Genomic DNA, 16,818 nt, shown 5'->3' with positions numbered 1-16,818 from the left:
AGTAGAACCAATGGGACTTGGAAACCCAAAGATTTAAGAGTGAGTAAGAGGACTTCCCTGGTGGCACAGTGATTAAGAATCCGCCTGCCAATTCAGGGGACGCACGTTCGAGCCCTGGTCCGGGAAGATCCCACATGCCACAGAGCAACTAAGCCTGTGCACCACAACTACTGAAGTCCGCATGCCTAGAGCTCGTGCTCTGCAACAAGACAAGCCACTGCAATGAGAAGCCCGCACACCACAACGAAGAGTAGCCCCCGCTCACCACAACTAGAGAAAGCCCGCAAGCAGCAACAAAGACCCAACACAGCCAAAAATAAATAAATAAATTTATTAAAAAAAAAAAAGAGTGAGTAAGAGAACAGAGTTGAATATGACTCTAAGGCACTGAGGCTGGATATAGGGAATACGGAAATACGGAAGCTCTAGAAAAAGCTGATTTTGAGTGGCGGGATGTTCCACTGCCAGCTCACGTAAAATTGAAAGCGAGCGATGGTGTTTTTTAAGAAGTTCTCTGCAGAAAATGACTAGTTTCATAGATGTGGGTGAAGGATGAGACAGAGTATCTTTAAAAAATAGCCTTACACCCTATCTAATCCAATACTATCAACTACAGTATCACATTTTCTAGTTATTTTGACAGCACAGAGTTTTACTTTATACATTACATTTTACATATATATGTATACGTACATATATATATATATTTTTTTTGTAACATCATTAGACTTCACCCCATTTCCAGTTTGCAAAACCTGAGAAAGGAAAAGTCGAGAGAATTCTCTTGTTACTGAATCCATTAAACCCATCTGGGGAAAGAGACAAGAGTCATCTCATGCCATATCCCCTCCAAGCCCCTTTGGTGTGAGTGGCTTAGAAGTCTTGAAGATGCTGTGTTGAATGCCAGCATATCTGAAGGAAGAAGAGGAAGGGTCATGGTGACCTGGTGAATATAAAACAAGCTATCAAGCAACAAGGTAAATAAAATGCTGAAATTGGCTTGGCAGCAATATTCAACAAGGACTAGATGATGAGCAGCAGTGCCATGAATCAGCACAGAGAGAAACTTTTTTAAGTCCCAGAGTGTTTTCTGACTATAGCCAGATATATTAACAAAAGTGTATGGATCTGCCTCTTATGCCTGAGGTTAGATGAGAGGACCTTGGGTAGGAAGTGATGACTTCATGTATAACTTTGCTGTACACCTGAAACCAACACAACACTGTAAATCAATTATACTTCAATAAAAAAACAAATGCCTTTGGAAACAAAAGAAAAGAAAGAAAAAAGAGCTGATGACTTCAATGAGCCTCTGGATCAAGTAGAGTCTAGAAAAAGTTAGACCTGATTTATCAGATCCATGAGCCAATACTGCTTTAAACTTTTTTTTTCTTAAAAGAGGTTGCATTTTTCTATCACAGGTCTTGACGGAGTTTTGATCAATAAATCATTTCACATCATTGATTTGAGGATTGTTTAAAACAACATATGCAAAGCACTCAGCACAGAGCTTGGCACACAGTAAGTGCTCAAGAAATGGGACTTGTTGCCAAAGATGTGCAATGGGAAGTCATTCATACTGACTGGCATTGAACAAAGGGGATGAATGAGAATGTGGAAACTTGCTCAAACACACTGAGGATGGAGCCGGAAGTATCCCTACATCCCTCTGCTATATAATACAGCTGTCTTATGCCCCCTGAGGGATACCACTGAAACAAGATGGCATTCCAGAATAACAACAGGTTCATTGTCGAGCCGACTCTTAATTTTCCATGTGTGAATTTGTCACAGAAAACATGTCATCGCCATTCAGCTGTCCCTGTTTCCAGCCAGCCCCCTATACGTCAGAACGACATAATCAATAAGGTACATCTGAATGTATTTTTAATTAAGTGAAACAGTTCTAAGATTGCTTTGTCTTTTGCATAGATAAAGATCACTGAGTGGTTTCTAACGAAAACTGCCTGCCATTGCTTTGTCCTAAACTCGAATCAGATGCCAACAAACCACGTTCATCAACCTCTAATAGTAAACTTGGCTTCTGGCAAAAGCTGCACTTATTCAAGGCATTTGGCTAACATTGGTCCTCCGTTTCTTGTTCTTCTTCAGTGTCAAATGCAGCACGTTGGCTCTTATCTATCCAACTGTTAAACTAACAGTTATTATGGGGGATACAGGTGGAAAATAAGTCTTGAGTTTTGAGCTGATCTTTACTATCGCAAGCAAGAGCCATGGACCCAGAGAGACCAAGTTTCAAAACCCGGCTGTATTACATTTTATGTTGGGTAAACTACATCACTTTTCTATTTCATCAAAACGAGAGTAAAAATCCCTACCTCACAGTCCTGTTATGAGGATCAAAGGGCACGATTTATCATGTGCCCAGACCATTGTATATAGTGAATTAACAAATACGAATCCCTTTCATGGAACAGTATCTTGCTGGCACTCAGTTCTCCCATCTGTATTTTTTCCGTAATGAAAATCTATCCGTCTATTTTATGATAACAGAACCTTTTTCTCTTTTTTTTCCTTTTTAGAAATCCTCTCTCCTCCAACCTTGAACCATGCAGTTTAACTGGGACTCAACACCATCTCTTATTTCAGTTCCCAGGGAAGATATGTGTCTGACCTACATGAGTAACGCAGACTACTGGGATTCAATCCCTGGAAACATGAGGAAAGAGGCAGACTGGTTTGATGGAGCTTCCAAACTGTTAGGTTGTAAGACCAAAGCTGATGATGTCCATCATTGCTATGAATGGGGAAAGCGACCTGAGGATGAAGCCAGCATGGGGGAGAAACAAAACTAAGAGACGTAAAAAGTCAGCTACTGGGCTTCCCTGGTGGCGCAGTGGTTGAGTCCGCCTGCCGATGCAGGGGACACGGGTTTGTGACCCGGTCCGGGAAGATCCCACGTGCCGCGGAGCGGCTGGGCCCGTGAGCCATGGCCGCTGAGCCTGCGCGTCCGGAGCCTGTGCTCCACAACGGGAGAGGCCACAACGGTGAGAGGCCCGCGTACCGCAAGAAAAAAAAAAAAAAAAAGTCAGCTACTATTAATAACACTACTATTAGCCAGTGGGAACTTAATACAACTCTTAGATGCCAGGCATATAACCAATTCACAAGAAACATCTCATTTGATTAAGTAGGTATTAATTATCTTCACTTTACAGGGGAAAAAAACTGAGGCACACAGAACTTAACTTCCCCATGACCCCTTACTTAGTAAATGGCAAAGCTAGAAGCCACACCTCAGTATCTCTGAGCCCCTTAACCTCCAGGCTGTACTGCCTCCCAGTATGATTGATTTCTGACATAGTAAAGAACAAGACTGCTATAGCAGTTAGTTGAATAGAAAGACACCTATTCTATTAAGGGCAGTATTGTGCTCAAATATGTTTTATAAGATGCCCTAAACATGTAAATCAGTTTGGGAAGCAATTTAAACTCCTTGGAAGAAAGTTCATATGTATGTCAGTATGATAGTACTACCAACAACCACCGTGAATATAAGGATAAACTGGTAAACTCCATAACTGTTTCACAGTTGCTATTGATTACTTCCAGGGGTGGCATTACTACTGCCACCCAACATAAAGATACTTCTTAAGTGTACTAGGTGATGAGGAAAAGATATGAATTCATCTTCATGTTTCTCCATGGGAAATGCTATATTATTACCCAGGGTCACTCGTCAATTCAATTTAGCACTAGAAAAGTTCCCCTTAGTCACCTCCACACTCCCACAGCCAGGCTTCAAGCAGAAATGATTAATGAGAGCTTCTTTCAATTAAGCTCACTGAATAATCCTAGATAGCCCTATAGTTCTTATGTAATTTGAAGCAACTGATTTCCAGGAGTCTAATAAATACTGCTTTGAATGACACCTTTTCTGCCAGCCTTAGGAAGTTGCTCAGAGTCAGAAAATACAGACCATGTGGCCAGAGACCAAGAGATTTCATCAACAGCCAATGTGCACTGTGCAATTTACAAGGTCTCATGCTTTCTCTGGAAAAAACAACCTAGCTTAAAGAACGCAAGGAGGCCATTTGCCAAGCCCAGCTGGAGAGAGACACACACAGGCATGGCGGCCAAAAGAGCTTTGGATTTCCTCTGCTCATCTGCCTGAATGGGCTAGATTTCTAGGGCTCACAGCTGCAGCCCAGAAAAAACATTCCAAGAGGCCTAGGCAGTAGAGTCCACTAATTCAGTAGCTCATGGGCTTTGAAGCCATTCTGCCTGCATTTGAATCCTGGCTCTGCCGCTTTCTGGCTGTGTGACCTTGGCTAAATTACTTGACCTCTCCATGCCAAAAGTTCCCGATCTGTCAGGGATGAGAATGCAACGCTTACTTCATAGAATCGTTCTGAGGATTAAATTGCTTAAGTTTGAATAATGCCTATCACAATATCAGGACTTGAATGGAGAGACTCCATTCCCAGAGGCAGAGAAGGGGTATCATTCATTTCACTCAACAGACAGATTAATTAGAATTTATATATGATCGTGTGTATAGTTCTTATAAAGATAATGATATAACATTTGGTTACAAGGGCTTTGCTAATCAGGCTTACAGACAGAAGGACCCCATTCCAAGAACGGATAAGAATGGGTTCAATTACTACCAGCCAAAGCAATGATGGATTTGTTCACCTCCCAAAGCTGTGTGTAAATAAGCCCTTCAGTGAGCTAGAAGATACTGTGTACCATGTACCGCTTAACATGGGAAATTCTCTCATCCGTTTTTTGTTTGTTTGTTTGTTTTGGTCAATGTGTTTCTTTGTTTCTATTGGTTGGAACAAACTTCTCTCCAGTCATTTGAGAACTGCAACTTTCTGCCTTCAATTGCTGGGTCCACATGCAGATATATTCCGTCACTTGGAAGCAGGACTTAAGGAATGATTGGTCCCTCATACCTTCTCACTGGCAAAGCATCAACTTCATTTCCAGGTTAAACCAGGGGAACCACATTAATTTAGTTTGGTCTTTTATTTATTTATTCTCTGAGGCCTTTCTATGAACGTATAACACCCAGTAAAAGAGAAAAAAATATGGACCTGCTTTCCAAAAAGTGACTTTATAATTTACAGGCAAAACACATGGAGATGCAAGGTATCTCATGAATAAGGGACGAATGAGTAAGTGAGGAAGAGAAGAAATGCTGATCAGAGAAGGGAGACGCAGTGACAGCTACAACTGAATTCCTGGAGAAGGGCATCCAACTTAGATGCCAAAAACAAAGCTTCAGCCATTCCTGAGTGGGAGCAGCAGGGAAGAGGTGAATAAGTTCTGAGCAACAGAAACCCTATTTAGTTATCAATGTCTCTGTGATGCGGGAGGAGAAAGTATCTTTCCATATAGAAGTCTCTGTGTGTTAGCTTTGAGCCAGTTTGTTTGCAAATGACTTGTCTTTTACTTTTTCAGGCAGTTTCACTAGTGTTTTAAGAGATTTATCTGTTCTCTGGCTTTCAAATCCCACAGGGTCTTAGGGCAGTGTTTGAAAATAAGAAAGATAAAAATGCATTCCTCTTAGAAGTGAGAGAATTGGAGTGGTGGGGGAAGCTATTAGGTACGTGGAAGTCCCAAGGCATGGTGAGAGGCAGTGTGATTTCAGGAGGAGTAAAGGGGAGACAACTTTTACTGTCCTAGCTGCAGGAAGCTCATTGGCTCCTAAAAGGTCATTGCGCCAATGATTCTCAATGATGTGAACAAGGGATATTTAAACTCTTGTCTGAGCTAGTTCTGCAGGGCACTGTTTATACTAGCAGAAGTCTGGAAACAACCTAGATGCCTTTTCCATAGGCAGATTAGATAAATTAGGATAAGGCAGAATCACGTCTTTCATAGGGTTTAGGTTGTAAATTCAAAAGGGATTGATAAGTAATGTCAACATTACACTAGAATACTTTGTACTTTGTTCTTATTTTGCTGGGATCTAGGCCCTTGGAAACTCAGAAGCTAAAAAGAACTTGTATTACCCCTTGTTTTCAATTGTAGTAACCCAGGGAGGGAGGCCACCTCTAATTTAACCAGGGGGATGGGCTCAGAAGGTAAAAAAAAAAAAAAAAAAAAGAGAGAATATTACTTTCTTTCCCTCCTTCTTTTCTGTGTTGTTCAAGCCACCCAGTCTATGGTATTTTGTTATAGCAGTCAAAGCTGACTAAGAAAAAACAATTACTAATATGTATATTTATATTTACACGTGTTTAGTAATTCAGAGAACATTTATGGAAGGATAAATAAGAAGTTAAAAACAATGGCTGCGTCCCATATGATGATGAGAATGTCTAGAAGACTTGAAAGCAGGAACGGGAAGAGGATCTGCTTTTAGACTAAATAAGATCTACTTATTTACACTGAAAACCTTTATATGAACATGCCGCATACGTGTATATCATGCTTTTAGTAATGAAAGTCACTATTAAAATGTTCTTAAGTGTCTGTCTCAAAGTCTCATCAAAATATAACAAAACAACAGTTACAAAGCCCCTGTTGTCCATTAATCTCAGTTATCTATGTTGGGTTTGTGAAGTGATTTATGACACTGCTTTAACATTCCCTTAAGATGTTTACCACCCCAATGTCACCTTCTGCCCTAGGGGCTGTGTGCGTAACCCAATAAGAACAGAATTCACGTGAGAGTTCTGGGTGAGGAAAAGATTCCAATGCTCATTTTCACAGGTGATATCCTAAATGTGCTAGAAAATAGAGTGAGACTTACCAGTAGAACCTGTTCGGTATGACCCCTTCCTGGATAAGCTGCCACCTTCTCCCAAATTCAGCAGAACTGTATAACTGTGGACAACAGAAAGTATTCAACACCACGACTTTACGGTACACTGAATGCACAAACATCAGTTCACTGGATTATTATTATTAACAAGAATAATATCTACCATTTATTTAGCACCCATTCTATGCCAGATGAGTGCTCTGCATATCAGTTCTACTCCCCACGTACATTCTGCAAGGCAGACATTAATATGCCCATTTTACAGTTGAGCAAACTGAAGCTCACAAAGATTAAGTGATTTGTTGGAAATCACATGCCACTAAATATTAGAATGAACTGGGATTCATGCCCCGTTTTGCCTGGTGAGCTGTACCGCTGGCCCCAGCATAGGCAGACTGTTGTCTGGAATACAAAGAAGTCCAAAATCTAGACCTGGCTCTCAGAAAGCCAACAGTATAGCCAAAACCTGACTGAAATAATGAGCATACCACCAGTGATAAAGGAATGCAAAGGAAAGAGACTCAGAAGTCAATGAGGGATGCTTCCGAGATATGTGGGGAGTCAACTGGGATCTGAATGAATGGCAGAATTCAAACTGACAAAAATGGGACGGGCATTACTCACAAAGGGAACAACGTGGGTCAAAGGTGAGAAATGCAGGGACGGTATATGAATAAGCCTGGCTTATCTAAATAAATTTAGATGAAAATGTTGAGGGTAACTTGAAAAAGGCTTTGAAGGCCAAGTTAGGGAGACCAGAATCGATCCTGCAGGGAAGAGGAGCCAGTGTTGGTTTTTTAAAAAGGAAGCAGGCTCTAACAGCAGCTCACATGGACTAAGGTCTTACTATGATCCAAGTGCTTCTCCTGCATTCCCTCATTTAATCCGCACACCATCACTCCCAGTATTATGGCCATGTTACTGATGGTTATTGAAGATTTCAAGTCCAGTAGCTACACTGCTTCAGTGCTTTCCAAGGGCAACTGCAAGGAAACACTTCTCAAGAGACAGGGTCTAACCCTCCAAATACTCCTTCCCCTCCAAAGGTCTTTCTTCTCCTACATCTCGTTCTTCATTGCTGGCTTGCTCCGTACCCCTGCTCTTCTCCAGTAATTTTTAGAGCACCATGGAACCTTTTCTGCCTCTAGAAGTGTCCTCTGATGGCAGCCCAGAGATTCCTATTACTCCAGGTATTCTGGTTCCCATGGACGTTTGGCTGCTGATTCGAAAAGTATCATTTGGAACATCTCCTTCCTATGTGCCTGGTCTGTAACCCACTCACATCGCAGTCGTCCACCACTGCATTTGCCAAATCCCACAGTGAATGGATGGTGAGTCACTCTGCACTGAGTACTATGACTTTCCTCCCTCTCCATCCCCAGCACTCAGTGAAGGGTCAAATGAGTCACCAAGTGACTCACCAAGGCTGCAGATGGACCAGCCATGTCCAAGAAATAAGTCAGCTCAAGTGGGTACTTACTGACCCTTGGAAGAGCTTGCTACTACGACATTGTATCCACTGGATCAGAACACATCCTGAAGTCAAAAACAGGCTGAAATATTTGGCTACCAAAGCGAGCAGCTCACTTGGCCCCAACTACAGAGTATTTGGGCATCCGGCCAAGAAGAATCTGTGGCTTCTTCTTTCAAGTCTTATTATTTTTCTCTGCCCCATCATGCTTGAGGGAGAAAGGTTTCCTGGGTACATTTCATGCTTGATTCATTTTCAGAGCACCAAGGAGAAATGCGGAGACAGCTCCCCTCCTAGAGATGACAGAAGATAAGACAACATCCTCCCTCTTGATTCAGAACCCAAGCAGCCAGAGGGTGCACGTCCTGCTTCTTGTTTCCCAGCATGTCCTGAACACTTGCATTTTAATATTCAGACTTGGATTACAACAGCAAGCACTTGATCCGGAGTGTCTGATACTTCCTCTCCCCTTGCACCATCTTTTTTAATTGAAACCCAGAGCTGCACTGCTTTCTACAAGTTTAAAGGAAACAGAGATCACACCACTGTGTGTGCCTATATCTATTTATAAATGTATGTTAATACCTATATTTATATACAAAGATTTATGCAAATGTAAAAGAATCAGGGTGGTTTGAAATAATAATAATTCTCTGTGAAGGCTAGACTCGCCACATATATTCTGAAAATCATATATAAACTCTGAGCTCTCCTAAGGCTACACCAAGGGATTGCCATCTCTGCCTTTACACAGAATTCATCTCTGTGAGGAACTGTTGGGTTCCAGCATCTGTGTGTATATATTGTTTTTCTTCTATGTCTTTTTTAATTGATCCCCCTAGGCTTGGATTCAGAACCTGTGGACCAGTCAGGCATGTCCCATGATATTTGTTTTTATCCTCTTCAAGGGGATGCTTTGTTATTTGTGAGCGTCCAGAGGCCCCTCAAGCAGTGGGTACACCACACAATCCAATAAACCAAGCCTCTCTTATTAGCTCAGTGACATCTTTTATAGTTTCCTATCTCAAAAGGTACCCTTTAGTGTCAGTGGACTCCCTTTCTCACCTTTCCATTCACACATGGGCACATGCCCGCTGCCATGCCTTCACTGGTGCTACCCACTCTGGCAGAGGTGGCTTCAAGACTTGCCTACCTCAATGCCAGTCTTCTTTTTCAGTCCAGATCAGAGGACATCTTTTCTATGAACCCTCTCCTACACACCGAGATTTCCCAGTGGCCTCATTTCCAAAGAATTACGGCACAAGGAATGCTATCAAACTGTAGCCCACATATTTATATTTAACTTTCTTAGTGGCCTTTCAAGAGAGCCTTTTATTAATGCAAGGCAGAAATTCCTTCCTATCTAAAATCACTCTAAAATAGCTGAGATCACTCACTGCCTCTCTGATGAGATCACAAAGTTTTTAGGCGCCTGGAATCCCATCCTTCTGTGTCTATAGAGCGCCTAGCACATAGCAGATGATGCAGGTAGAAAAAAAAACTATTGACTTTACATCATGCAAATTACCTAGCAATGGATCTACCTAGTAAAACACTCAGGTTTCCCAAAGGACAGACAAAGGTAATTTAGCAGAGGAATATGTTTTACTTCCATGGATCCATAGCTAGAGGTCTGTACCTAAAACCAACAAACAAAACTATAAATATCAGTACATTTGAAACTTGCAAAGACTTGCAGGCAGGGTCTTGAATATTCACCCCTAGACAGAGCTGCTCTATACACTTCACCTACTGTTTCAAACCTTTTCTCCCTAAGAAGTTAATTGTCCAGCCTGATGTTATACCAAGAAAAGAAGAAAACAACTCACAGCCATCCAAGATAATGGGCTAATTAAACCTGCAGAGTCTGGCAGCAAAGTTTTGCTCCACTAAAAACTGCGATCAAAGCCTTTTTTACCCAATGACTGTCTCAGCCACCAGTGGAAGGCTTTCCGTGTAGAACGAGTCAATGTCCTTTAATAAAATTCATAGTGTTGGCAGCACCTAAGTAAGATTTATTTCCCTCCCTGTCTCTCTCCAGCGCCAAGGTTTCTCAGTTCTGTCAGAACACAGAACTAAGAAATATCATTACTATCTGTCACATCAGAGAAGACATCGGCCGCTTTCTCCAGCAGTGCCAAGCCTAGAGAACGAATGAGGTAGAAAGATCAGGGGGAGGAAGAGAATATTTCTACTAGTTTTAGGAGAGCGCTGCTCATCTACTAACCCTCTGTCATGAACCCCCAAAGGCCATTCTTGGAGGGGTTTAGTTTTGTTTTGTTTTCCTAACACTGGTACAAAATATTGGGAAAAAATGGAGTAGACATTTTAGAAAAGGAGGGAGGAAGGATTCTGGTTAACTAAGAATGCAGGGCAGACAATCCTTCCTGTTTAGAATCACTCTAAACTAGCTGAGACCACTTCCCCATCTCAGTAGATACAACTTAATGGGCACAAACCCATTGCTCATCTATGCTCAAGACCTATTAGCAGCCTCAGGGCCCAACCCTCTACTTCCTTATTATGCTGGTCTGGGGCTGTCAACACTTCTTGCCATGCTCCTCCTCTGAAGATTTAGCCCATCCTTCCTCCCTTCCTCCCTCCCTTTCTTTTTTCCTTCCTTCCTTTCTTCCTTCCTTCTCCTATTTTTTTTTTGACATCACTTACATTGACTTGTTTTCTTGCCATCTGCCTTTGTCTGCTATAAGAAGAGTGCAGATAAAAATACAGTTAATTGCAAAGGATTCAATTTCAAGGGTTGGTTTTATTAGGAGCTTTTAACCAATTGTACAGTCATCTCTGTTGTCATGCTCCAGAGGGCTGCAAGTTGGCTGAGGGGCACAGGTTCCAAGGGAGAATAAAGAGAGAGGCCACAGCAGGACAAATAGCTTGGAGGTGGGCAAAAGTGAGATTCATTGACTTTGCTCAGGATACCTAAACTATAGCAGATTAAGATGGGCTGAAAGAAGTGGGGTATGAGAGCAGCTGTTTCCAACTTTCATTTTCCATCTTCTTACCATTCACATTTTGGTTGAATCCCTAGCAGAGTGGCATCTTTCTTTGAATAGAAATTCCACTTCCTTGTGTTAATGCAAAAGCTTGCAAGCACCACTGTCTCCAAAAAGTCTCCTCAACAGTTCTAAATCAGATCAGTGCAGCCCCTCATTTTAGATTGTTAGATAGGTACACATTAGGAATTTTCTTTTGCAGCTAGGGAATTGGTGCAAGGACACCATTTGATAGAAGGTAAGAGTGACAGCATGTTTCAGTCTTTGGTTGATGGGACTGGATGCTTTCACCACAAAGGTCCCCACGGTGACTTTCCCATCAGGAGGCAGGTCCCTAGGTCTCCCCCACGTGGGCTCCTGCAGAAGTTTCCTTGTTGGAGGAACACTTCTTGCAGTTGGTTCTTTTCAAGGTTGCCTGCTCCCTCCCCTTTCCTTCTCTGCCCTTAACATTTTAGAGGCAGGAGGCTTGCAAACTGCCCTTCCTGGAAAGGCTGACAGAAAACCCTGCCAGTTCTATTTGATTTGCTTCATCCTAATATCGCCCTGCGGATGGCCTGGGTGCAAAGCACTCTTCCACCTCATGCCTCTCCAGTTCTCACTGCTGTTACTGCATTCTTTAGCAAGAAAGAGATGGGACCTTGAGGACTTCAAATACATTTCTAATGCCAGCCCCCAAGGCATTGCAAATATCAAGCCCTTCCTCCCCCAGCCTCAATAGGAAGAAAATCAGTCCAGAGAAATCCATGGTCTTCAGAGATGAGCTCTGCTGCTCTAGTTGCACAGCACAGGAAGCCAGCACCCACTCTTAGGGGAAATCACATTATAAAGGACCTAAAACTCCACCCAGCACTGACACAAGCCTTCTCCTTGGCCGGTGGGTACAGGGAGAGATAGAGAACCATGATGACCCATCCCAGACCAGCTCCCCCAAACCCCGAGAGATGTAAGTTCCCCAGAGGAAAAGCTAGTTTCTCAGGGATATCACACACAAAGTATCGTAAGTGTTGTTATATTTTGCCCAGAGTGTTACGGTGGCTTATGTAAGACAGGAAGAAGCTGGGGATCTGCCAAAGCTTTCAAGGTGGGACTAGGAATACAGTAAAAAGTTCTTAATTTGAAGATGTGAGAAAAGAGTGTTGCAGGGCAAGTGGGTCAGTCTGAGCAAATAAACAGAGCAGCCAAGGTTAGGGCGGTATCTTTGTTCTTCTTTTGTCAACTGCAAGAGACCCAGTTTGGTGGAGGTGCGTAAAGGGAAGTGAAGTGGGAGTAGAGGCTATAAACATGGCCTGGGAGCAGACTGGATGAATGCAATCCTACCATAACTTGCGGGGAGCTAATGGAGACTGTTCCCAAAGGTCAAAATACAAGGGCACCAAGGCTGAGCGCTCAGGCTTTGCTGATGAAGAGAGAGCAGGAATGATGACATGTCACCGGCTCCATCAATCTCTCTGAAGGCTGGATTTATCAAATCTGTCACTGGCCATTCCCCAGCTGTCACCGAAGTCTGTCACATACCCCATAGTTGTGTTTGGCACTTTGAGGCAGGCTTGGGGGATTCGACATATGGAACTGGGGCTGGCTGGGCCACAAGGGTCAATATGTGGCTGTGGACCAGTTCAGTTCACGGACTCTTCCTGTGCTCCCACGTCTGGAGGTACTTAGGGAAATGTCAAATGGACTCTCGGCCTTAAAACTCCTATAATATAGATATGGAAATAAATGGAAGATAAGTAAAATAATTAGAAGCTAGTAAGGATCTGTATCACAGATCCCCAATATCAAGACACTGATGGGAAAAAATGAATAGCCCTCAATAACCATGTAATCATCCCATTATTTAAATGAATATATGATGAAGCTCAGCAGGTTTTGAGAGACAAAAATAAGCAGGAGGAGAAAACTGTCACTTGGGACATAACTGGAAGTGTGCCTCTGTTAAGATGGATCCATTAGCCGTGTGAAGATGGAACAGAGGAGAGAGATCAGTTAGAAGGTGACTGTATCAGGGCAGGGAAGAGATGGGTGCCTGGGTGAGTCAGGGCCCCTGGGTGTGGGAAGAAGGAAAGGCAATAACAACAACAATAACAAGAATAATAATAAACAAAATTTTAAAAGGAAAAAAAATCTGACTAGAAGTAGAGCGTAAGAGAGGGTCACATTTTTTTTAAATTGAAATATAGTTGATTTACAATGCTGTGTTAGTTTCAGGTGTACAGCAAAGTGATTCATATATATATATATATATATGTGAATGTGTATATATATATACTCTTTTTCAGATTCTTTTCTATTATAGGTTATTGCAAGATGTTGAATACAGTTCCCTGTGCTATATACACACAGGGAACTATAAATTTTGTCTTAAATTTGAATGATGGGCTTTAGATGCTTTTCTGGAATATCCAGATATTTAATCTAATCATTCCAAGGACTACTGATTTATTTTTTATTTATTTATTTATTTTTGCTTTTTAATTAACTTATTATTGAAGTATAGTTGATTTACAATGTTGTGTTAGTTTTTGGTGTACAGCAAAGTTGTTCAGTTATATATATGCATATATATATTCTTTTTCATATACATATTCTTTTTACATATATGTATTCCTTTTCATATTCTTTTCCATTATAGGTTATTACAAGACATTGAATATAGTTCCCTGTGATGTACAGTAGGACCTTGTTGCTTATCAATTTTATATATATAGTAGTGTGTATCTGTTAATCCCAAACTCCTAATTTATCCTTCCCCCCACTCCCCTTTTCCCCTTTGGTAACCATAAGTTTGTTTTCTATGCCTGTGAGTCTGTTTCTGTTTTGTAAATAACTTCATTTGTATCATTTTTTTAGATTCCACATATAAGTAATATCATATGATATTTGTCTTTCTCTGTCAGACTTACTTCTCTTAGTACGATAACCTCTAGGTCCATCCATGTTGCTGCAAATGACATTATTTCATTCTTTCTCATGGCTGAGTAATAAACAGTCCATTGTGTGTGCATGTGTGTATGTGTATACCACATCTTCTTCATCCATTCGTCAATGGACATTTAGGTTGCTTCCATGTCTTGGCTGTCGTAAATAGTGCTGCTATGAACACTGGGGCACATTTATCTTTTTGAATGAGAGTTTTCATCTTTTCTGGATAAATGCTCAGGAGTGGGATTGCTGGATCATATGGTAGCTCTATTTTTAGTTTTTTAATGAATCTCCAGACTGTTTTCCATAGTGACTGCACCAGCTTACAGAGAGGGTCACTTCTGAAAGCTCCAGTCATTTTACCTGGGCAGGGTGAGATTCTACATACAGACCCCTGGGGCCAGAGCTGGTGCAAGGTTGGAAGAGATGAGCAGGGGTCACAGTGTTTCAGTCACAAGCTGGTCTGAGGGTTCACAAGGGACTGCTGTCTGCCTGGGAAGCAGCCAGGGGCAATGACCCTCTGACTTGCCGGTCCCTCCCTCTCCCTTCCTCTGCTGTGTGATCTTCAAACAACAGTTTTCTCTCTGCTGTGAAACTCAGCTCTTGAAATGTGTACTAGTGCATCTGTCAGAGGGAACAGGTCTCACGGTAGGTTGGAGAGTGGAAAGATGGTTACATAAAAATAGAAAAAAAAATTGGCAATTAAAGAAAAGGAAAAAAAGAAAAGGATCGCAATGGCTTTTGTAGGGAGGCAAGCATTTTGGTGCAGCGAGGACTGAGTGAAGAGGGTCAAACCTGGATAAGACTCCTGGCTCTACCAACCACCTTGGGACTTTTCTTAACCTTTCAGAGCCTCAGATTCCCCCAATTCTAACTGGCATAATGATACATCTGATGTTTCATGTAAGAATAGAGTTGAGGTATCAGTGTGAAAAGTCTGGCATAAAGCTTCCCACAGAGTAAAAGGTCAATACTAGCTCTCACGCTCTCCCCTTTCTGCTGATTATTGCCTCTAGCCCGAGCTGTCCACAGGCCCTGAGGAAAGGAGGAATGGCAAGGAGAAGAACTTGTTATTGCTTTTTTCCTCCTGACTTTCAGGAAGCCAAGGAAGGACCCTAAACAATGCATCCACGTACCCAGCCTCTGAGGTTGGATACTGCTTAGCATGGCCTTTCCTGGAGTAGCTGAGGCTGTTCGGCTTTGGATCACAAGTCTTCTTGTTCTGGGACATTTTCTCATCATGAGTATACTTAGATCAGCCAGGCAGGCATTGGAGTTAAGCAAGTCAAGAGAGTGAGAGCCTTTCAGATCAGAATTTGTGACTCTATCTCATAGAATTTTTTCTTAACATCTTTATTGGAGTATAATTGCTTTACAGTGTTGCGTTAGTTTCTACTGTATAACAAAGTGAATCAGCTATATGCATACGTATATCCCCATATCCCTTCCCTCTTGCGGCTTCCTCCCACCCTCCTTATCCCACCCCTCTAGGTGGTCACAAAGCACCAAGCTAATCTCCCTGTGCCATGCAGCTGCTTCCCACTAGCTAGCTATTTTACATTTGCTAGTGTATATACGTCAATGCTACTCTCTCCCTTTGTCCCAGCTTACCCTTGCCCCTCCCCATGTCCTCAAGTCCATTCTCTACATCTGTGCCTTTATTCCTGTCCTGCCCCAAGGTTCATTTAGAACCAATTTTTCTTTTTAGATTCCATATATATGTGTTAGCATATGGTATTTGTTTTTCTCTTTCTGACTTACTTCGCTCTGTATGACAGATTCTAGGTCCATCCAACTCACTACAAATAACTCAATTTCATTTCTTTTTATGGCTGAGTAACATTCCATTGTATATATGTGCCACATCTTTATCCATTCATCTGTCAGTGGACACTTAGGTTGCTTCCATGTCCTGGCTATTGTAAATAGTGCTGCAATGAACATTGTGGTACATGATTCTTTTTGAATTACGATTTTCTCAGGGTTTATGCCCAGTAGTGGGATTGCTCGGTCGTATGGTAGTTCTATTTTTAGTTTTTTAAGGAACTTCCATACTGTTCTCTATAGTGGCTCCATCAATTTACATTCCCACCAACAGTGCAAAAGGGTTCCCTTTTCTCCACACCCTCTCCAGCATTTATTGTTTGTAGATTTTTTGATGATGGCCATTCTGACTGGTGTGAAGTGACACATCATAGTAGTTTTGATTTGCATCTTTCTAATGATTAGTGATGTTGAGCATCTTTTCATGTGTTTGTTGGCAATCTGTATATCTTCTTTGGAGAAACGACTATTTAGGTCTTCTGCCTATTTTTGGATTGGGTTGTTTTTTTTTTTTTTTTTTTTTTTGGTATGACAGGCTAGTATATTTTGGAGATTAATCATTTGTCAGTTGCTTCATTTGCAAATATTTTCTCCCATTCTGAGGGTTGTCTTTTCGTCTTGTTTATGGTTTCCTTTGCTGTGCAAAAGCTTTGAAGTTTCATTAGGTCCCATTTGTTTATTTTTGTTTTTATTTCCATTTCTCTAGGAGATGGGTCAAAAAGGATCTTGCTGTGATTTATGCCATAGAGTGTTCTGGCTAGGTTTTCCTTTAAGAGTTTGATAGTGTCTGGCCTTACATTTAGGTCTTTAATCCATTTTGGGTTTATTTTTGTGTATGGTTTTAGGGAGTGGTC

General features: G+C 41.7%; 1 protein-coding gene across 2 annotated transcripts in view; it reads right to left on the bottom strand.

Annotated features, from left to right (window-relative positions):
* The window catches only part of SORCS1 (sortilin related VPS10 domain containing receptor 1), a 556,814-nt gene that overhangs the window by 188,818 nt on the left and 351,178 nt on the right, over positions 1-16,818 (bottom strand). For both annotated transcript variants that reach the window (XM_073793984.1, XM_073793985.1), the window contains exon 5: positions 6,728-6,801. In XM_073793984.1, the coding sequence (XP_073650085.1) occupies positions 6,728-6,801 (74 nt within the window). The remainder of the gene's footprint in view (positions 1-6,727; positions 6,802-16,818) is intronic.

Source organism: Tursiops truncatus, chromosome 16 (assembly GCF_011762595.2).
Source record: "Tursiops truncatus isolate mTurTru1 chromosome 16, mTurTru1.mat.Y, whole genome shotgun sequence".
Lineage (NCBI taxonomy): Eukaryota > Metazoa > Chordata > Mammalia > Artiodactyla > Delphinidae > Tursiops > Tursiops truncatus.
This window is presented reverse-complemented; position numbering and strand designations above follow the sequence as displayed.